This window comes from Scardinius erythrophthalmus, assembly GCF_964197995.2.
Source record: "Scardinius erythrophthalmus genome assembly, chromosome: 6".
Classification (NCBI taxonomy): Eukaryota; Metazoa; Chordata; class Actinopteri; order Cypriniformes; family Leuciscidae; genus Scardinius; species Scardinius erythrophthalmus.
Genome location: NC_138226.1, coordinates 31,431,112 through 31,455,496, shown reverse-complemented (window position 1 = coordinate 31,455,496; position 24,385 = coordinate 31,431,112). Strand labels below are relative to the sequence as shown.

Sequence of the window (24,385 nt, the reverse complement as noted above, 5' to 3'; positions counted from 1 at the left end):
TTTTTCCCTCATCTGTGCCGGGGAGTCCTCCGGGTTTGAGTTGGCAACGTGTTTGTCCTTGCTGGAGCAGTGGTCTGGACCATCTGCTGATAGATGTATAAATATCACTATGAACCACTGAGGTGATGAATCACATACACAAATACTGATAGAGCTCACTGTAGGTAAGCAAGTATGGGCTCTGTTACAAAGCCTTGCTGTCCACTGCCTACATAGAGAAGTGTCTTTGAGGCAGCATCATAAGTCAAATGAAACAGCATGGGTCATACAAATAAAGCTGCTTGTGTGAAGCATAAAATACACTGAATTGATTCCAGTTCGGTGTTAAGGTGCGATCACATTAGCAAAAGTTTGCAGGCAAAAAAGGGTCCATGTCTATTGTCAATAGTGTAGTGATGTATATGCACAATTCTCACAGAAGTCACTTTCAAACAAAGCAGCTTTCTGTTGGTCAACATGGCAAATTGACATGAGCAATTTGAAAATGATCTGAATCTGCATAGAGAACTTTATGCCATCGTGCAAAACTCACAATCACGTATATTCCAAGCTAACAACATGATACTCTTAACTTAAGTAGTTGTTAAGTCAAATATATGTTGCAGTGCATTCTGGGATTGCCTTCTCAAAGCAGGATACATTTGGCCAAAAGTCTTCTTAGAACCGGGATTTTCAATTCAGGGTCAAAGACTGTTTACAGTAACACAAAGACGGTTCACTCGTATTAGTATGAATGGGAGAAACTGCAACCTTCAGTATGGCGGAGAAAATCCCGCCTTCTGAATAAAAGAGTTGATCACCAAATGGTGACTTTTATTCAACGTCATTGTATCACTACAACTGCTGTTAGATGCTTTGGTTCTTATAGAAATTGAAACTCACGAATTGCGCATTGGTTGGACCAACCTGAAATATACACTTTTTAATGCTTTTTTATAAGCGAAAGAAACAATAATTATGATTCAGCTCATCTTGGTCTAGCATGCTCAAAATAGCTGCTTGAAGGCTCTGCCAATATGATCGCTGAGCGAACAGACTTTCCTTGAAAGAAACTTTGTAGGGCCCTTGTCACTAAAAGTCAGAAGAAAAGAATTGAGAGAAAAATAGAAAAACAATTCTACTTAATGCATTTTAAGGGCGCTCAAAGTTAAAGTAACATACAGTATAATACATTTTAACAATTTGCCTTAGTACAATGGCAACATAAAAGCCAATTATTATTTTTTGTCTTTATCTAATATCACACTTAATATTTCACTTATTATACACCGGGAGTTCAGCTTCAATCCTAATTAAAGGCACCTGATCCAGCTAATCATATTTGAGAGACCTTGGAATCAAACAAATCTACAAAAATACCAGTTTTAGAAGACCTTCTCAACGACGAGAGTACACGTGTCTGTGTAGGCAGCTCACTAGGTTTTTAAACAGAGCCATGATGTCAGAGGTGAATACTGACCAATGGAGAGTCTTCATAGATGATGACTCCATCTCTCACAGAGGGCTGCAGAGTTAAAGTCTGGACTGTGGTGTCTCTGTTGAGCATAAAAACAGACTGTGTTTGTCGTGAAAAATTATGCATACACTCTAAATGTTGACTCTGTTCACAGTTAAATCATAGCTAATTTCTCTAGAGGATGAGATGATTTGTGGATTCATATTTATGGGTCCTACATAAGTATAAAGTAAACTGACCTACATTCAGTGTGATGGACAGAGCGTTCGAGTTCTTGTGCAGGTTTGAAATGTGACACATATCTCTATAGGCTTAGAGGAAGGGAGAATCCCTGAAGTGATTACTTTAGACTAATTTAAGATTTCCATAATCGCTATCCAGGCCATAATGCATGCGAGTTTGACTTTGGTTTAACTTTCAAGAGGAAACTTCCAAGATGATATCAACCTCTGCACCTAATAGATGGGTTAGACACAGTGACATCTTATTCAGCTGTATTTATCAAAATCCAGTAAATAGTAATATTGTGAAATATTACAATTAAAATATGAATATATACAGAGGTTGGAGAATGAAACTGAAACACCTGGTTTTAGGCCACAATAATGTATTAGCATGGTGTAGGGCCTCCTCCTGGGGCCAATACAGCATCAATTTGTCTTGAGAATGACAGATTCAAGTCCTTCACAGTGGCCAGAGGGATTCTGAGCCGTTCCTCTTCCAGAACAGTGGCCAGGTCCATATGTGATGCTAGTGGAGGAAAACGTTTTCAGACTCGCTCCTCCAAAATATCCAAAAGTGGCTCAAAAATATTTAGATCTGGTGACTGTTCAGGCCATGGGAGATGTTCGACTTCACTTTCATGTTCATCAAAGCATTCTGTCACATGCTGTGTTTATTGGTGCTTTATCATGCTGATACATGGCAACCCCGTACAACGTTTGAAACATTAGGTGCACATTATCCTCCACAATGGTTCGATAGTCCTAGGCAGTGACGCGTCCATCAAGCACAGAAGGGAATGCCATGATATTGCAGCCCAAACCATCACTGATCCACCCTGTGCTTCACTCTGAGCAGCAACAGTCCAGGTGTTGAGCCTCTCTGGATCTTCTCCACACCGTAACACACGGATGTGGGAAAGACAGTGAAGGTGGACTCATCAGAGAACAATACATGTTTCTGTCCACAGCCCAAGATCTGCACTGTTGGCAGCATTGAAACCGACATTTGGCATTGGAACGAGTGACCAAAGGTTTGGCTATAGCAGCCCGACCTTGAATATTGACTCTGTGGAGCTCCAGATGAACAGTTTTGGCGGAAACATGAGAGTCGAGGTGCACATTTTTGGACAGCTGTGGTTTTGTTTTTTTGGATACGGGTTAATACCTGGACATCTCTTTCAGACAGCTTCCTCTTGAGTCGACAGTTACTCCTGTTGGATGTGTTTCATCCTGTATGTTGGTATGCCGACATTACCCTGGATCCCACAGCTCTCGATAAACCACAAAGAGTTGCTGAGCCAGCGAGACGAGCACAAACACATTTATCCTCTTTTGAACTCTGATATGTCTCCCATTATGTTGTGTGGATTGCAATATTTTATGTTCAGCTGTGCTATTGCTCTGCTAATTCAATATCCACACTCCGCTCCTACTGATGGAATGTAAAATCTGTGAAGATTGTATATAGACGTGAAACCTCCAACACTATATTGGCCAGTGTTTCAGTTTCACTGATAAACCCCTGTATATCCGATATATGTCCCACAGTGCATCCTGGTGCCATAAGTTCCCCAGGTAACCACCTTCTACTGCTCCAAGGTCCAGTTCAGACGCCCTTGTACCCTTTGTAGGCTCTTACGACGGTGGACAGAGGTCATCATAGGGACTCTGATTGGTCTATGGCTACACAGTACCACATGCAGTAGATTGAAATACACTGTGTGTTGTGACGCATTCCTCCCATAATTAAAATTTTGTGTGACACAATCGACATTCTATTGGCTTGGACCAGACGGGATAGCCATGTTGCCCTCATGCATTGATGAGCCTGTAGTGCCCAACACTCTGTCGCCGGTTTGTGGTTTGTCCCTCCTCTGAGCAAAGTTGGTCAATTCTCACCACTGCTAACCGAGAGCAATCCACAAGTCTTGCCATTTCAGAGATACTCTGACCTAGTTGCCTTGGAATAACAATTTGACCCTTGTCAAAGTTGCTCAGGTCTTGTCGAGGAATTGTCGAAAGACAAACTTTTGTGTTTCACAGAAGATAGAAAAAATAATAAGAGGGTTGGACTTGGAACAAGGTTAAGTGAATGATAGTATTGTAAAATGTGAACTGCTCCTTTTAAGTTGTACTTTTGCCTTTGAAGAACTACAATCAAAGTTTCCTCTGCCCTGTCGACAGGTGTCCTAATTCATCAGGATTAAAATAGCTCACTCAAGCCTTAGAGAGGAGATCTTTTTATTTCAGGCACACAGTCAGTCTGTAAAAGAAAGTTTCACCTTCTAACACACAAAAACAAAATCGTATGATGCATCTGTGTCCAGATGTTTATCTGTCTGATAAATAAAGGTGTCCTCTTTCCTCCGTTTCATTCATATAAAGAAAGGCTACATTACTCAGTTCTTCACTAATGAAGAAAAGCTAATGAAGAGTGGATGTGGGTCATTCCCGGTGTGGCCTCACAACCAGGTTCTAATTGAGTCTAGCCGAGAGTAGTTTCTGATAATAGGTCTTCCTCTCTGAGAAGGCTTTATTTGAGAAGAACTTCTTTTATTTTACCTGTGAAGCTGAAGGTATTCTCTCGGTCTGTTCATGAGATGCAAAAATCGATCAACAATCTTGTTTTTCCCAACACCCTGCGAACAGAGTAAGAACATGTTAAAGGAACAGATCACCTATAAATGAAAATAAATGTGTCATTCATTATCTACCCATCCTCATGTCTTTCCAACCCTCTTTCTCAACCCTTTCTTCCATCTGTCAAGCAGATTTTAGGCAGAATACCAGATCTTGTGGAAGTAGATGGTGATTTATACTGTCAAGCTCTAAAAAAAGCACCATTAAATATTATAAAAGTAGTCCATGTTACTCATGCATAATATTCCAAGTGTTTTGAAGCCAATTCGTTTATTGACCATTACTGGGGCTCTTAAATTTAATTCACGCTTATATATATATATATATATATAATAATAAAAAAAGCACCTTACCAGGTTGGACATAATTTGCATGTATAGAGCTCACGTCATGTTACCAATAGTGACACGGCAATACTGTTATCCTTAACTGTATGAATTGCTATCCACATAAATTCAATGAAAAACAGAAGCTCAGACAATCTGCAAACAAAATTGAAATTACATTAGGTCAAAACCACATGAGGGTCAGCAAAGATGACAGTTTTCTTTTTTCCATCTAAAGTATAGAGCAAATCAGTGTTTTATTATATCAGTTCAGGCATAACTACATTGGTAAACAAACAAAAAAATTAGATGTAGTTGAGAGTTTAAAGATGTGGGTCAGCAACCCTCTACAATGCAAGTAAATCAATCACATATGTGACCAAACTTCATGCTAGGCACCAAAAAAAAATGCCTTTAATTAGTCAATGGCTAGTTAATTGCATGATTTCACTTGCATGTGATTGAGTTAGAGTTAAGCTTAGCATAGATATAATTTCATTGCCTGCTGAGTTGTATTTTTGTTCTATTGTGTTTATTTGTGCTACTGCTTGTAGTTTAATTATTTGTACTTATTTTATTATAGACGGTTTACTTCTCTTTAATAATGTTTGAAATTTATGCCAATTACTAGCCAATGGCGACTCAAGCTTCAGTGTGTCAAGCTTCAGGGTTGGTCAGTAATATATATGTATTTTATTTTTATTTTTTTTTACTTATATTTTAATTCAAGGATGCATTCAATTGATAAAAAAATTATAGTAAAACATTTATAATGTTAGATTTCTATACAATTCAGTTCTGTTCTTTCCAACTTCATATTTATATTTTTTAGTCGTGAACAAAAAAAAATATATATATATATCTTGTTTACACAGAAATATTAAGCTGCAAAAACTGTTTTTAACATTGATAATAACAAATGTTTCTTGAGCAGCAAGAGTAATGATGCTGAAAATTCAGCTTTGCGTCACATTGCATCACAAATGACATTTTAAAATATATTCAAATAGAAAACAGTTACTACCATTCAAATAGAAAACAATTCAATTTTGAATTGTAATAATATTTTACAATATTACCGTTTTACTCTATTTTATGATCAAAGAAATGATCATAAAGTGAGGATAAGAGACTTATTTCAAAAACATAAAAAAATAAAAAAAATAATGGTAGTGTATTAAACAGGAAAGCATGTATTCACAGGTCTATTTCATTTTATTATACATATATTTATGTGTTCTGTGTGTCAATCAATCTACTTGTCTAAACTCTGAAGTGACAGCAGTCCGGACACCCACTCTTTTTCCACACCCTCTGGTCTCCAGTAGAGACAGTTGGCGAATGCCTGGCCACCGTAGGGCACACCGAGTCCTAGCTCACCCTGTAGCTGGTGGGCAGATGCTTTACAAACGCAGCTGTGCTTCATGGCATGACGCCACTGCTCTGGGATAATGTACTGTACATCTGCTATGCTCTCAGGATGAGAGCGGACAGACACCTTTGCAGACTGTCGTCCTAAAGATGGGAATCCTAAATTACCTGGTTCCCCACAAGAAGAAGGTGTTCCCCCAACAGGAAGTCCTTCAGCATGTCCTGCATGACCATCATGTGCTGTGAACAAACAGACAAAACATATTTTAGAATGAGACCAGTACTAAACACAGTGGGGTCCCAAACTTTAAATGACAAAAATTCCAGATTTTCAAAGAGTCTGAGACACCAAATCTGGGAATTTTTGTCATTTAAAGCTGGAAACAAACAAAGTTGAAAACCAGGATCTTCAAATGGACAATCAAGGTACAATATAACTTTAGTTAAACCCTGTGTATAATTTGTTCTATATGGTTCTCAAAATCATCCATTGTCAGGATGAAAAGTGTTTTAAGTGGTTATTATTGGTATTTCTGTTACCAATAAAATAATTACACTACCGTTCAAAAGTTTGCGGTAAGATTTTTTAAATGTTTTTGAAAGTAGTTTCTAATGCTTACCAATGCTGCATTTATTTGATCAAAAATGCAGTAAAAACTGATTTTTTAAATACAATACCATTACAATTTAAAATATCTGTTTTTCTATTGTAATATATTTAAAAATTGTATTTATTCAATTCAGTTTATGTGATGGCAAATATTATATATATATTTTATATTTTGATGAATAGATTATATTATATATATATATATATATAGTATATTTTGATAAATAGATTCTTGCCGAGCCAAAACTTTTGAACGGTAGAGTGTAAATTTGTAACACTGATCATGACTCTTTGTACAGACATTCAAATCATGCTGGACATGGTCCGTATCAGCTTTATTTGTCAGTCAAGTGATTTAAGCAAAAGGAGGAATTATTAAGGAGGAATAGAGGGGTAAAATAAGAGGAGTAAAATGTAAAATAAAGCCTGTGATAAACATAACTTGACTATACTTTGACATTTTGTTCAACAACGTAAATTACACACTCAACCAAACGCGATTTTTGACGTGTAAGTTCAAGTAGTCACTAGATAAGGCAGCTTGGGGTGTGAGTGTGTGCAGTGAACGTTGAAGCACAAAACGTCAAAGTACGGTCAAGTTATGTTTACCGCAGGCTTTATTTTCCTCAAACATTGAAAAACCCAATTATAAAACCCCACAGGAAAATCTCGAAGGAAGCAGCAGCAAATTAGACTTCCTGGTTCTGACGTCAAGCCTGCACCACTCTATTAACTTTTTGTCATGGTACTACAGTTTGTAATGAAAAAAAATGACATATTTTCACAAGTGGCCTCAGACTTTTGTGGTGCACCGTATGTCACGTGACCTGATCCATCTCAGATTGCTCCAGTATGAAAACACATGAGAAAATCATCAATTATATCTGAGAAGGTCACCTACATTTTACAGACACAAAAGCTGAATGGATATAGATGGGAGCAGAAATTAATTCTGGTCCAGTTATGGCACAATGAACTGAATTTTCTATTTCTGAGGCTGCAAAGGCACAAAGTGCTTTTTCAATACGATAAGGTCATATAAGTATGATGCGTTTACTGCATACACACATTATACAAAAACGATGCGAGCGGACACGCGAGTTTGCCAGATTGGGAGGGAAATGTCCTCATTTCTGCCTCAGTGGACTACTGCACTTCTCCTTCTAGTGCTCTAAAGACAAAAAAGCAGGTCATTGAAAAGTGGGACAAGAGTAACTTTTTTTCCCTCCACCTCTTTCTGGGCCTCAGAAGGGAGGGTAGAGGAATATCTAGGTCATCCTCGTTCTCTTCTCACATCACTGAGCAACAGTAGCGCGAGACCAAATGCCACACATGCAGTGTGGCAACAACACTGAGTATTATTATTGGGAACACTTTATATTTTGTTATTATTGCATGATATAATGCTGAACGGATAATTTATACTACCATTTAAAAGTACCATTTAAAAATGTTTTTCGAGGGAAGTCTCTTAGGCTCACCAAGTCTGCAATTAGGATCAAAAATACAGTAAAAACAGAAATATTGTGAAATATTGCTGCAATTTAAAATAACTGTTTTCTTTATTAATATATTTTAAAATGTAATTTATTCCTGTAATGCAAAGATCAATTTTCAGCATCCTTACTCCTTCAAAAATCATTCTAATATGCTGATTTGCTGCCAAAGAAACCTTTTTTATCCCATTATAGTTATGTTGAAAACAGTTGTGCATTTTTGTGGAAACCATTATATATATATATATATATTATTTTTTTTTTTTCAGGATTCTTTAATAAATAGAAAAGTTCAAAAGAACAGCATTAATTAGAAAAATACATCTTTTGTAACATTATAAAGGTCTTTACTGTCCCTTTTGATCAATTTGATGCATCATTGCTGAATAAAAGTATTAATTTCAATGAAAAAAAAAAATCTTACTGAACGGTAGTGTATACACATTAAACTAGTCATAAATACCATAAACATTCATATTTGAATGTACATTTAATACTGATATGTTCCATAGTAAAATAACTGTAACACAGTCTTAAGTGGCTTATTGCTTTTATTTGATGAAATGCACAAATGTTCAACAAGAAAATGTATTTATTATTAATAATAAACAATTTTCCTCCAAGTAATATAGTTCATTAGTCTAACTGTAATTGTCGTTGCTAATCTGTTAATCAAAATAATGGTTGCTATCCCCTGTGCCCAATATTTCAAACATTTTCTTCTTTTTAAGTGATACAAACATACACACTTTGTGCATTGATGATGAAATACATAATTTCAGAATTGTAACATGTACATTTGAGCAGTTAAATTGGCCAGAAATGTCTCGACTGGTGTGTAGAGTTGGATTGTTTTGACTGAACAGTGGCAGATGGGGGAGTATTTGAGTGTTTTTTGTTTGGGTTTACAAATGCAAAGTAACTGATAGCTATCTAGTTGAGCATATGAGCAGTTGTGCATGAGAAACAGTGTGCCTAGATTCAGCAGTAAGAGACTTAACTTTGAATGTTGAACATCCCTCAGTGAGAAGACCTTGAAATCCCTAATAATGAAATATGATTACGCCCTGTTTCACTGTGGGCCAGCCGAGATCCTGCTGTACTTGAACGTGCCTGTGTGTTTGGCCAATGTTCTTCTGTGGGTCCTCTCTGAGATCTGACCTTTGAGCAAAAGCCTCCGCTGATTTACAAGGCTTAGACAGATAGATTGAGCTTTCCTCACTGCCAGACCAACGTCGCCTCATTGCCAAGCAACGTTGCATTTTTTTTTTTTTTAAGTACAGAATTCATCTGGTGTTCGGTCACAATGTGTGTGTGTGTATCTGCTATTCTACAATGCTTTGATATTTCGATTTTTTACATTTTTGCGATAAGATTTATATTGCGACAATATATAACTGCAAATGTACCCAAAGGAAAACTGTCCACATATATTTTTCTCAGTCTGTTTTTTCATCTTCATATCTACAGTTTCTCCTTCGTTCCTTCCTAGTATTTTAGACATTTTTATAAATAGAAATTACAGCTGTCAAATAAAAATGTTTGCACACTCAATTCAATGTATTTTTTTTTACAATACATATTATGCAGTTTTACAAAAAACAACCTTACAAACACCCTGATAAACAAGCTAAAAGTGATACTATTTAGTTAGAAAATGTAATTATGTTATGAATCGTGTTTATATTGTTATAGGAAAGCACATACATTTGCCATTAACAGCGTACGACTTGGAAGTAATTTTTGTTGTGAAACAGCCTACTACACAATAATGCTTAGGAATACTTCCCAAAAAATGAAAACTCATCAAGAGAGATAGTCACAGAGGTTTAAAAAAATGATGACAGAATTCTCATTTTTTGCTGAACTATCTCTTTAAATGAAAAGAGCAGCTCTTGAGGCTTAAGGGATTGTGCTTGGTGAACCCATATCTTTCTTTCTCTAGTCTGTGGGCCGCAGAGAAGAGGACAATGTTTCTTCCGGTAATAGGCAGATAAGGACCTCACCTGAACGTTCTCATAAAAGAGCACGTCTGGGACCTTCATCTTCTCATCAGGGCTGTACACAGGAGCCGAGATGTTCCCTATGGTCAGAAGTCCATCTTTTACAGTGCCTAACAGGGGAGAGCAGAAATGAAAAGAAAACATTAGAGATTCTCCAAAAAGAGGTTTTACCTATTCAGCCATGTCACTGACCAGCTGCTAGGGACACAGCTTCTTTTCTACACAAAGACAATCTATTTCCTCCCATCTACACTTTTACACAACATAGTACTGTACATCTGATATCTAAGACTGTGAAACAGTCTCTTACAGACGTTGGGGAAAATGGGACAAAAATATCAGGGCAGGCTAAAATTACTGAGGAACCACTGAAGCTGACTGAGCCTGGTTTGTGTGAAATTTAAAACTGAATTGAGAAGGACTTTTCAAATTCAGCAAGATGCAGAATTGTAATTTGAATTCAAATGTAAGGAAGTGGAATTAAATGGAATCTAACTGCTGAAAGTGGTCAAAGATAATACATTTGAACATGTGATCATACACATGGAGTATTTCCATAAGCATTACGTGATGTTAATAATTAATGTTTGAAACGAAACCTATAGAAATGTGTAAATAATTTATAATTATATAATAGTTATGCAGTATTGAATATCTTTAATGTCTAATTTCTTTTTACCTTTTAATAATCTAACAATGGTGGAAGAACGATATTTTCCAGAATGCTCTAATTTACCCAACAGTCTTAAAAATGTAGCCAAACATCTATATTTAACCAATAGATGCAAATTTAGGCAATATTTATTTTCACATTTTAAAAACAATGTGGTAGACATTTTATGGTGCTGCACATGTTCGTTTTCTGGTAGTATTGAACTTTATAGAAATATATTTAAGACTGGCAAAATGTATTCTTCATATATGAGAATAAAGTCAAAATTAGTCATAATTAATGATGTTGTGTTCACAAAGCATAGACTACTGAAATCCCTCTATTGTATCAAGTTGAATTTCTTAGTATTATAATTCAACATCCTGTGGATCATGGTCCAATAAAATTTAAATTCTTATGGACTATAATAGTAACTCTGACTTTTGCTTAGCCCTGGTCTGAAGTGTTGTTGTACTGTAACTCACAGGTGTAGAGGTGGTTCTGTTCTGATGCTGGGTCAGGCTGATCCTCTATTAAGCAGTTCACCAGACTCTTCTGAAGAGACGAGCGAGCCAGGCTGGGCAGAAACCTACAAAAAGAATTCATTCTTTATGTATTTCAAATAAACTTTTCCCAGTCATTGTAAACTTTACAAGCAATGAAGCAGGCGGTACAGCTGCATGTTAAAGACAAAGTGTGTAATGTGTAGTGTGTCATTCTTAGCATCAAACATAATACAGAAAAAATATATATATAATTTAAAGCAAGGTTCGCCTTTGCCATTGGTTGATAACAGACAGTCAAACTCATAACTTTACTGCTATGTCATATCCAGTCTGACTGTCTGAAGCCAATAGTGGCAAATAAATTACACATTTCACATTTAAGCTCAAAAGTATGGAAGCTTGTTTCCGCCACGAAATAAAAAAAATAAAAGATAATTGCGACTTTTTATCTCACAATTGCGAGTTTACATCTCGCAATTCTGACTTTATTTCTCAGAATTGCAAGATATAAAGTCAGAATTGCGTGAAATAAAGTCAGAATTCTGAGATATAAGGTCAGAATTGCGTGATATAATGTCAGAATTCTGAGATATAAAGTCAGAATTGCGAGATATAAAGTCGCAATTGCGTCTTATAAAGTCAGAATTCTGACTTTTTTTCTCGCAATTGCGACTTTATATCACGCAATTCTGACTTTATATCTCAGAATTCTGACTTTATATCTCGCAATTCTTACATCTTTTCTCAGAATTGTGAGATATAAAGTCCAATTCTAAGGGGGAAAAAAGACGGACTTTTTTTTTTTTTTTTACCTCAGAATAGTTTATATCTCACAATTCTGACTTTATAACACGCAATTGCGACTTTATATCATGCAATTCTGACTTTATATCTCCCAATTGCGTGATATAAAGTCAGAATTCTGAGATATAAAGTCAGAATTCTGAGATATAGTCAGAATTCTGAGATATAAAGTCAGAATTGCGTGATATAAAGTCGCAATTGCGAGAAAAAAAGTCAGAATTCTGACTTTATAACACGCAATTCTGACTTTATATCTCAGAATTCTGACTTTATAACACGCAATTGCGACTTTATATCATGCAATTCTGACTTTATATCTCCCAATTGCGTGATATAAAGTCAGAATTCTGAGATATAAAGTCAGAATGCTGAGATATAAAGTCAGAATTGCGTGATATAAAGTCGCAATTGCGAGAAAAAAGTCAGAATTCTGACTTTATAACACGCAATTCTGACTTTATATCTCAGAATCCTGACTTTATAACACGCAATTGCGACTTTAAAACACGCAATTCTGACTTTATATCTTGCAATTCTGAGAAATAAAGTCAGAATTGCGAGATGTAAACTCGCAATTGTGAGATAAAAAGTCGCAATTATCTTTTTTTTTTTTTTTTTGTGGCGGAAACAAGCTTCCATACAAAAGCCCATTCACTTCAAGTCTGCATGAGGATTTTACAATATAACAATGCATCCTTATAAAATCCTTAACATCAGTTTGTGAATACAAGAATGATGGTCATTTCGACATTTACATCAGTGCGATTCATTTTAGTGTAGAGTTTGATGTAGTACGGATCTTTGCAAACCGCACCATGAAAAGGGCTGATGACGAAATACGGCTGTGTGCACTGTCCTATTTGCCAATTTCAAGGGTCCATAAAAAAGACTGGTACAGTAAAAAGTGCTACATTTTTGGTTTTCATTAGGGTAGTATGTCATATTTCAAGGCCTTATGTCCACTTTGGCGGCCGAGAAACCACACCACGGCCTGATGGCGCAATATGCGGCTCAGTGTGCATCGTCCTATATGCTAAGTTTAATGGTTCACAAAAAAAAGATTAGAACAAATTTTTTTAGTAAAAAACGCTACATTTTTATTTCATTAAGGACAGTATGTTTATAAATTTCCCATATAAAACTTTTAACGGACAAATTTAAAAATATTGGTACAGTAAACATATTTCACAAGATCAATTCACCCTTTATTAAACCACTTTGTTGGATTTAACAAATCCTTGTAGGTGGCGGAGAAATACAGAATTTAGGGAGAGTCGCGTTATATAAATGGGAGGCGCAGGCATCAGTAAGTGACAAACGAATATGTAGCTGGATTAAGCCTCGTACAAGACAAACTACTCGAACAAGATCCAAATGTTGAGACAATGCACACTGAGTGTGCCATCAGACCATTTGGCTGCACGCTTTCTCGGCAGCCACAGATGATGATTTAAAGCGGACATAAGGCCTTTATACTAGAGGTACTGCCCTGTATACAATATAAACATACATATATATACAATATATATACATATATATATATACAATATAATATACTGCTCTAATGAAAATCCAAATTTTGAGCACGTTTTACTGTACCAATCTTTTTTTTAATTAATAATTAAACTTAGCATATAGGACAATGCACACTGAGCCGTATATTGCACCATCAGCCCATTTTGCAGAGAATGCTTTAAGCGGACATAAGGCCCTGATATTAAAGGTACTCTCCTAAAGAAAGCCAAATTTGAGCAAACAGATCTCTATTAATTCATCCACATCCATGCTCTCGTTTGATGGCAGTGACGCACAAAGGAAATAGCTTCTAGTCAGAGCCGTCTTTTAATGCGGTGCAACATGAATGAGTTTGAGTTTGTCTACCTGGACAGACAGGCTTTGTTCACAGCGTGAGCAACACTCTCCTGTGGATACTGGGAAAGACGCCGACAGATTCTCAGCAGCTGCCTGGTGGACAATGAAGAAGCAAGGGACAGGGCCTGGACATGGCACAAAAACACCAAAGAACATTTACATTTCATCTCACTGAATCAAAAACAACAAATCCCAGAACAAAACCCCTATAATGGGGAAAAATATTAACCAAGTCTACTGAATAATTAGGACAATCACTATTGTGCTCTAATACAACAGGATATTTAGGGTTTCTGGGACAGAAAACACTAGTAAACAGCAGAGTAAGCAGTTACTAAACAAGAAACCATATGTGTTTTTTTTTTATAACAAACCCTTAACAAATGTGCTGATAAGAACCTCCTGTCTCTCTATATGAGTCTGCTCTTTGACCACTGGAGTCAAGAAATGGGCCACACTCTCTCTTTGCTCCATGTATGTGGTGAAGGAATTCATTCCAGCCTCTGCTTTTGTTAAAGGATTTAGGGACCTAACATTGGTTCATTGGCTCACCGTTGGATCGTTGGATTTTCTCAGGCTGTGAGTCAGGTGTTGCAGCTGCTCCACTGCTTCTTTGGGAACATTTGGGATCTGTTATAAAAAAAGACATTAGACAAAACTCAAACATAGAAAGAAAGGGTCAGAGCTAAAATTGCATTTGATTCAACAAGTGATGCAGCACATAAACATGTTGGGTGTAAGCATATTTATTCAAACACCACACTATTGACATTAGTCTGAAGGTGATGTGACTGACCATGCCCTGGAGAATGGCCGTTTCCTCTGCCTTGGCCAGTGGTTTGATGGTGTGAAAGAGAAACATGGTGAGAATCTCTGGGCCGAGCCACTGCTGAGTGGTGCTCCCGACCTGAGGAGGCTCCGCTAGGGCGATGATCCTGAATGACGGGTGGATTGGGAAGATGGATCTGTGGAGAAGATAGTTTCTTATTTACATCAAGCACAGTCTCTTTATCAATTCTTGATCCATACTGGAATAGTAACACAAAACATCAACAAGTTTAATGCTTAGACAGAGGTTTATAGAGTGGACAACCCGCAGCTACCCAAGCATTAAAATATTCTAATTCACAACGTGGAAACAAAGAACCAAAAAGGAGTGTACTCAAATCGTGGATTATCCTGCTTAAACCATGGTCATTTGCCAGCAGTGACAAGTTAAAGCTGTTATTGATGTTTGCAAAGCAGTATTTGACCAGAAGGATACAAATTATGGTTATTTTAGGCAGTTAAACAAGAATCAAAAATCTAATGTAAATTAGATCTAGCATTCTGCCTGTTTTGAATCAGACAGAGATAAAGTAGTGCTATACGATTACATATATTTGAATGAATGAATTACAGCTGAATGTTTAATTACTTCAAAGACAGCAGTTACCCCATTGTTGCTGAGAAATATAATGTAGCGATTCAATAGCAAAGCTTTTTTATTAAGTCGTAGGACAACTTTGATAAGTTTCTGTGATCCTGAATGTTTCTGCGTGATCTCCGATGCGCGAGTAATGTAAGTTTTTATTCATCAAAGACATCAAAAATGTATCACGGTTTCCACAGAAATATTAAGTACCACAACCGTTGTCATTATTGACTATAATACATGTTTCTTGAGCAGCAAATCAGCATATTACGATGATTTCTGAAGGATCATGTGACACTGAAGACTGAAATATTAAAATAGACAACATTGTAATAATATTTCACAGTATTACTGTGCTTAATATATTTCTGATTAAATGCAGCCTTAGTGAGCAAAGAGACTTCCTACGGAAATAAAAGAAAAAGAATCCTACGACCCCAACATTTTGAATGGTAGTGTATACTTCTGAGGGATCAAAATATTATGCCTGTTACAGACTGTGCGATTTCGGCAATCCTATAAGGTCATTACAAATAACATGGATCTAATAAACTTGGGTCCGACATGTATGTAGACTGTACGACGATGACACCTATTGAATCGTAGGCTATGACGCAAGTTAGTATAGATGAATAAAACGTCATCAGCACGTGCTAGTAGTAAACAAATAGAGCAACATGAATCACACTTTGGTAATTGTGGTTTTTATGTGAGCTGAAAAAAAAAGAGGAGGAAGCCAAAGATGCCACCTTTGCATGTCAGTTTTGCAAATGGAGCTTGAGGTAAGTAGTTTTAAGTTTTAATCAATACGCCATTTCATGTTGCATTTTTATTGGCTAGTCGGTAGACGTAGGTCGTAGCAGCAAACACACTGTGAGATGATCATGCTAAACTTCTGACACTGTCAGAAAATTATCGCAGTCTACCTTTGGTCGCAAGACCATGACAACGGCCGTCTTTGAACCTCTCTCACTGTACGACGTAGGACCACCGTTTAGGAGCCACGACCACAGAAATCACCAAGATTGGCCATATTTTGTCTGGGACAGCCCAAAATCACACAATGTGTATCGGGCATTAGAAACAAGTTTACTTCCAACAATGTTTCTTAATGCATATTGTTCCACTTCTTATTCATTTAAAATAGTAGGCAGTGAGTATAAGTTAATATTACATTCTCAACATAGTCAATGTGACGTTATTACACTTACAATATAAAGCTGCTTTGAAACAATCTGTATTGTGAAAAGTGGTATATAAATAAAGGTGACTTGACAATGGAGCAACATGACGAGCAGGTGACCTGAAAACTAATCATTAGCCACAGTGACTGTCAATCTTTGTTATTATGATTATGATATGTTCAGGGTTTGGCATAACCAAAGGCACCTGATCACTGATGACGATATGAGAACAAGATGAGGTGAAGCCAGTCCATTCATCTGTCAAAGTGAATAGGATATGCCCATGTCAAGATCTGTGCCCTCGCTGATCTCTGGCACACTGATATTGTATCCCTGACAATAGCTCGTGCTCGAGCTGCATCGCCACCTAATCCCACTGGACAGCTCCGTCTATTTATAAACAGTGGAGCACACTGCATGAAATGCAGAGATACACCTACTGACAGCGAGAGCGATCGAGATTCTTCATTATCACACCATTTTAGATCTTCATCAGATCAACTGCCTCCTGTTGCCTAGCAACACCTTCCTGCCTTCCAAGTCCATGTCCCTGGTTTCAAAGACACCAGCTCCACTTTCTTACATTTACACATCATTACTGAATGTACCACTTTTTAGCAATAATCATACACAGGTGCACTGCTATAATCTTTACTTATAACACTGAATGCGCTACTGAGGAAAACGATAAGAAACACCATTTATCCAAACAAGGTTAAGTGACCAGGGGCAGCCATGTTAAGCTACAAAACAAAAGAGCGAATTCCATGTGACTACATCTACTTAAGTCTGTTATATCCTCACACAAACCTATTATATGGCTTAAGTCATTATCCACTATAAAAACTGTAAAAATCTAATTCGTGGTCATTTATGTTCAAATATGGTGCATCAAGACCCATTTGACCAGGTTTGACGTTAATATTACTAGATTTTAATGACCTTTTAATGACGTGCATTTTGCATTTTTGTACCAGAGAAAATCCAGTTGAGAACCAATTTGCATGGACAAGAGATTTTTTGTGATGCTGCAACTGTTCCTGCAACACAAAAAGCCTGAAAGTGAAATAGAAAGACAGACCAAGATACTAAGAATAGTTAATTCTGTGATAGCCCTATTCAGTGCTGACCTCAGGAGGTCAAAGGCTCCAGCCCTGCCCACGCAGCCAAGCAAAGTGTGACTTTCAGAGGCGTCATTAATAGGCCCGAGCAGTGAGGAGTGTGTGTGTGTGAGCCTGAGGCCGACAGAAACAGAGGCTCGATAATTAAGAGCAGTGTTGGAACCACATGAAGAGACCACAAGTGAAGTCTGAGACACCGACTAGAAACACAGGAAGAGGAAGTGGCTTTATTTCAACCTCAGACGCGCCACCACAAACATCCTTCCTACCCGTCTAGGTGTGGCTCCAGCAGCAGGACACAAACATACATCCAACAGCACTGATTTCTTCACCAACACACTCAAAGATTTGTAATTTCACTGACCAGGTGTTGATAATCTATGGTTATAATTACAATAAAACCATGTCATCTAATGATCCATCCATGAGAAATTTACTAAAGATAGAAAATGAAGTTATTTTAGTATATTGAGATTCTATTATAGTATGTGTATGTATGCATGTATGTATATGTTACATTTTCTGTTTAAATTTTTGCTGGTTGGGATTGAGACACCCTCCATGGATTTAGGCACAGACTTTCAAATCGAGGGAAATGATGCATCACCCACTCAAAAGTTGATTTCTGATTCTTCTGGACAACCAACAGACAAGAAACGCTGATTGCCGTACTCACTTTCATAATGCTTTAAACCTTTATGATTTTCTTTCTTTAATGGAACACAAAAGAAGAAATGCTAAAGACAGTGCTGCTCTTTTAGTGTTCGCAGTGAATGGAAACTCAGTAGAACTGCAATAGTACCTTAACTAGTTCAAGTTTCATAGGATTCATGTGCTATATAGCTTTATTACATGGCTTGGTTGAATTCTAATGTAGAATGCGGTCGGTTATTTCTTGATAACAGACCGCTGCAAAGTATAACACACTGTTGCCATGAAAAACAGAGAGTTGCTATGGACGCAGGATTCTAACCATAGAGACGGAACGGACTATTTTCTTTAGAGGAAGCAATACAATCGTTTTTAAATCAATAAACTCCTTTTTAAATCAATATTTTGTGTCAAATTATTGATTTATTTGGTAGGTAGCCATGTAATAAGCGGGACAATGTAGAGCGAGACGGTTGTTATAGCGAATACAACCCCTTCAGCCTGTCTGGGTTTTTTTTTATTTTATTTTTTTTTATTAATGTCAGTGTTAAAATATGGATTTTAGCATGAGGATAGAGAGGAAAAAGTTTTTTTTTTTTAATATATAAAGTATAATAAAAATAATAGTTGTCTCAGGACACATTAACATTGTTGTTGACTATACAACAACTATTACTAATATTATTATTCATTTTTTTTATTAAATTATAAAAATGAAATCATTACAAAAATGTTACTATATTAATGATACGATTGTACTGTAAAATAAAAAGTAATAATAATTTTAGTAATAATAATTTTACAGAAACAGTGAAATGTAGAGATCGACCTATAATCGGTTTAACCTATATTTTCCCCAATATTTAAGCATTTTTACATAATCTGATATCGGTTTTGCAATATCGGATTCACTGATAAATGTTGTTGGCATTTTGAGAACCACACACGAGACATTTGTACACTATTATTTATTTCCTCTGTGTGTGTGTCTTTGGTTTGACTTTGGAAGCCTTTAAGGCCCGAATACCGACACAGCAGAGAATGCTATTTCAGTAAAGTCACATGGTACAAACTCTCACCCAAAAATAATCTATAGAATGTATTACCATATTTGGGACAAGGATGTAGGTATATATGTAAAAACTGGACACAGAACGAGAGCGCCTTTTTCTGCAGAGGAGGCGTTCGGTTTTGTTTGTTAATAAAGTCTAATATTTCTGGCATCAAAGATCTCTGAAGTCATTTCCATGAAAAGATTGAAACCACAACACATCTGAGGGGAAACCAGTAAACAAAGGTGTTCACAGGTAAAGTAACTTGCTACCCAAATAGTTCACTTAAAAAATAACATTTTGTCATCATTTATTCACCCTCAAGTTGTTTCAAACCTGTGAAAATGTCTTCTGCTAAACACAAAAGATGATATTTTGATGAATGTCGCTTACCAAACAGTTGATGAACCACATTGACCTTTTTCCTTCAAAATATCTTTTGTGTTGCACAGTCAAAAAGTTTGTTTCAAGGGTGAGTACATGATGACAGAAGGTTTATTTTTCTACAACATCATGGAGTTCATTTGGTTCCCCAAAAAATAAATAAAATCAACCAGATCTGAAAAAGCTACAAGAGTGCTAAAACAATACCGTATACTGTATAAAAAAAAATAAAAAAAAGTCACACTCAGTGTTATTATCTTATAAAAATAAGACTGGGACTGTAAAAACTTTAGTTTATTACAGTAACTATAATATGATGCTCCATAGCAACATAATATTGTAGTGTAAAATTTCTCAGCCACTTTAAAAATTCCCCATCTGAAGACAAGTAAGGACAGACTGGAATAAACAGCAAGTGTCATGGTGCTAACTGACAAAACCTATAAAATCAGCCCCCGGATTAAATTGAGCTGGACCGTCTGGTGGGCAGTTTCCTGTTATTGCGGTCCTGAGATGAAAGCGCCCATTGTCATGGCCTGAAATGCATCTCATCGTAACTCAGTGTTTCTCACAGACATGGACGCAGGGTCTAGACTCGCTGTCACAAAGCTTGTTGGTCTGTGATAGTGTCTCTCTATAGAGACGATGTCACGGGAAGTTAATCAACACCTCCCATGTGGCTTTGTCCATGAGGTGTGTGGAAGCCATCACAACAATCATTCATTCATGACTGCGGTTGCTTCAGGCTAACGGAGACAGAGAACTGGACGTGAAATATTGACTTATTGACTGATCTGAAAGCACATCAAATATTAACCGCCTATGAACGGATTTTACAAATCCGTTTCAAGATACATTCATATGTGGTTTGAAATCCAAATCTCATTTCTGGAAGTCCATGTCAGTATGATTACTCTGATAGGATTTCACGTAGCTTTTTTGCTAGTCGCTTTTTCCCCATGTAAAACGCAAACACATCAGATGTCATCACAGAAACCAACTTGTGTTGTGTGCATGTCATGCAGAAAATGATTGTATAATGGAGGCATATCCGTGGTCCACACACCTCTTTGAATTTTAAGACCGGCAAAGACAGCAGCAAGGAATAAAGTCAAGCATGGCAACTTCCTACTGCTCTGCTTCATTAGATGTAGTCCAGCTCCACGGCTACACGTTAGCACCTTTCACACATGCAATCTTTACTGGTGAATTCTTAGCTCTTATAATAATTCCAAATTTATATAAAATATGACAGATTCTCCTGATCGTGTTCTGCTCCAATTTGATTCTTTAAATCTCACACAGATAATTAGTAAGCCTATTAGGTGTGATAGTAAATGTTTAGGAAATGCTAGTCTTTTAGATGTAATTTTGACAAATACCCCAGACTGATATCAATCTGATGTTTTCAGTCATGATATCAGTGATCATTGCTTTGTAGCATGTATACACACAGACAACCTAGTGTAATTCTAGTCCATGGATAAATCGGGACCTAGTTACTTTACTACATCAGAAAAATGTGCTTTGGAGTAAATCTGAGACTGACTGGATTTCTTTTAGACAACATCGGAATATGTGTACTCAAGCCGTCCGAAAAGCAAAATCACAGTACTATAGAAAGCAATTCTCTAATAGTTCCTCAAATTCAAGAACATTTTGGAATACTGTGAAAGAACTAGAGCATAATTTTTTAACACAAAGGCCTGCTTCACTTAAAAAAACAAAGATATTGTTGTTATAGACAAAGCTAAATTAGCAGATCTTTTAAACAAACATTTTATTAGAGTGAGTAATTTATTCGAGAATCATGTTTCTAAGCGGAGTATAAAAAATAAAGACACAAAAATTGTTCATTACCTTTTAGTTACTAAGTCACAGGTTTGGTTTGAATTTTATAAACTTAACTAAAAAAACCTGCTGGTCTAGATATTTTGCACCCATTTTTTTTTTTTTTTAAGTTGGTGCACCTATTATAGCTGAACGTCTAACATATATTTGGCATTTATCTATATACTGCAGAGATAAAACCCCTTAAACCTGGAAAACTGCCATTGTATCCCCTGTTTATAAGAATGACGATAAAATGGATCCAAACTCATATAGGCCAATTTCAGTTTTGCCTTGCGTTGCAAAAGTAATTAATTAATAAGCAATTATTAGGGTTTCTTAATAAACTTAACATATCTGATGCTCAATCTCAATCATCATTTAGTTGCATTACAGAAGCTGTAAAAGTTATGAACAATATTTATAATGCTTTAGATACAGAACAATTTTGTGCAGCAATTTGTATTGATCTTTCGAAAGCTTTGGATACGGTTGATCACTCTATTGTGTCATCCAGATTATGTAGTATTGCTATTGGCGCATCTAACTTTATCTTGTTTCTCTAATTATCTTAATACCATGGTCTGGGTGAATACTCGATTCTGATTGGCTGCCGGGTGTCCATTAAAAAGTGATAGAGGACACCTAGTAAATAAACCGTTAGGCGTAACCAGGGAAACCAAGTTATTGTTTGTAAAAACTTTAGATTGTAAAACTAATTAAAATATAAACTAATGTTTTAAAAATGTGATATTTGGCAAGTGACCATGGTATTAGCGGGTTAATGCCCTTCGAGATGTCCATTGTCAGGTATTAATGGACTTTGGCGGAGGCAACCGTCCGACGCGTTCACGCCTCGCCGTCGTCCATTAATACCTGACAATGGACACCTCGAAGGGCATTAACCCTTACATGTAGTAGATCCCAACATATAAAGATTAAACAACAACTATCGGAGTTATTCACAATTAACAAAGGGGTTCCTCAAGGCTCTGTGTTGGCTTCAACCCTGTTTTCAGTTTATATTAATAGTGTTTCCTAGGCTATCTGTAGTGAGAAAACCTATATTAACCTTTACGAGGATTATTGATAGCTATGATAATCATATAATCGATCTTCAGAAGAAAGTTCAATCTAGACTTGGTTTCTTATATCGAAATTGTTCAATGTTCACTACATCAGACAAGAAATATCTTGTTGAAACCACTATTTTACCATTATTTGACTATGGTGATGTAGTGTATAGGAATGTTCTAGAACAATTAGATGTATTATATCATGCATCTACTAGACTGATTACTAATGCACCTTACAGAACACATCAATCACTGTGAACTGTATTCCCTTTTAAAGTGGATGTCATTACAGATTAGATGGGAAATACACTAGTGTATTTTTATTTGTAAAGTCCTATTAGGTTTGTTACCCATATATCTTCAAAAGTTGCTGCAACCTCATGTTTTAACCAGATCATCTAATCATATTCATTTAATTATCCCTAGGAAGAAAATTGTTTATGGTCGTTCCGCTTTTGGTTTTGCTGCTCCAAATGACTGGAATGTGCTTCAAAAGTCATGGAAATTAGAAACATATATGTCAATCTCTGCAAACTACTAGGGAGTGTTTTTATCAAGGCCTGTAAATGTTTTTAATGAATGTATTTGTGTGTGTATAGTAATGCATGTTTGTACAACTCTGTTGTTGAAAATAAGAACTTTTTCTTAAAGGAGAACTCTGGTCAATTTTAACATTGAGCTCATTTTTTTGTCAATTTGGAGTGCTGTCAATACAGAGAACAACGACAAAAATCGGTGTTGCCTACACAGTGTTATCCTCTTTTTAAAATTTGCACCCTGTTGACTTCAATGGGGCAAGTTTTAAACCTGCTTTTAGCCTCTTAACATCCTTGATGTGTCATTACAAGTGCACAGCTAATGTGAGTGATTCCTTCAGAGTGAACACGGGTGAATCTGACTGCAGTAGATGTGAAAGATATGAATAAAAATGATGTTATTTAAGCCAGCGCAAATACCTGTATTTACATCCTGTTTTCAGTTGAAGTCCAAAGTAGTCGATTGCCGAGTTCACGCGCGTGATCATAGGTAACTAAACCTATGCGCGTGAACTCTATGCGCATAGGTTTATAACTCTAAACCTATGCGCGTGAATTTCTTTCACATCTACTGCAGTCAGATTCACTCGTGTTCACTCTGAAGGAATCACTCACATTAGCTGTGCACTTGTAATGACACATCAAGGATGTTAAGAGGCTAAAAGCAGGTTTAAATATTGCCCCATTGAAGTCAACAGGGTGCAAACTTTAAAAAGAGGATAACGCGGTGTAGGCAACACCGATTTTTGTCGTTGTTCTCTGTATTGACAGCACTCCAAATTGACAAAAAAATGAGCTCAATGTTAAAATTGACCGGAGTTCTCCTTTAAGTGACTTGCCTGGTCAAATAAAGGTTAATACAGGTGAATTACTGTTTAGAGATCGTATGTGAACAAAGAATAGGATTACCGGTATGAGCACATATAGGCCAGAACATCAGAATGTTGACTTAAGAAGTTTGCTTTGGGCCAGTAATAAAGCTCTATTGGAGCCGTTTACAGTAAGCTCCACTGCTTTTAATTGTTTTTCTACGTAAACATGCAGTAGATGGACATTTGTCCGGAAAAATCAATCTGGTAATTTAATTTTACGGTAATTTACCGGGTTCAGTGTGTCATAGAAACCAAAGCAGATATTCCGGAAAACAAAAGAGCACAAATCAGAACTGACCAGTTGC

At 36.5% G+C, this 24,385-nt stretch overlaps 1 protein-coding gene across 2 annotated transcripts in view; it reads right to left on the bottom strand.

Annotated features, from left to right (window-relative positions):
* The window catches only part of vwa8 (von Willebrand factor A domain containing 8), a 121,970-nt gene that overhangs the window by 77,504 nt on the left and 20,081 nt on the right, over positions 1-24,385 (bottom strand). For both annotated transcript variants that reach the window (XM_081368942.1, XM_081368941.1), the window contains exons 15-22: positions 14,757-14,925; positions 14,513-14,590; positions 13,970-14,085; positions 11,264-11,367; positions 10,130-10,236; positions 6,186-6,257; positions 4,243-4,319; positions 1,460-1,535 (exon numbers count right to left, since the gene is read on the bottom strand). In XM_081368942.1, coding sequence (XP_081225068.1) covers positions 1,460-1,535; positions 4,243-4,319; positions 6,186-6,257; positions 10,130-10,236; positions 11,264-11,367; positions 13,970-14,085; positions 14,513-14,590; positions 14,757-14,925 — 799 coding nt within the window. The remainder of the gene's footprint in view (positions 1-1,459; positions 1,536-4,242; positions 4,320-6,185; positions 6,258-10,129; positions 10,237-11,263; positions 11,368-13,969; positions 14,086-14,512; positions 14,591-14,756; positions 14,926-24,385) is intronic.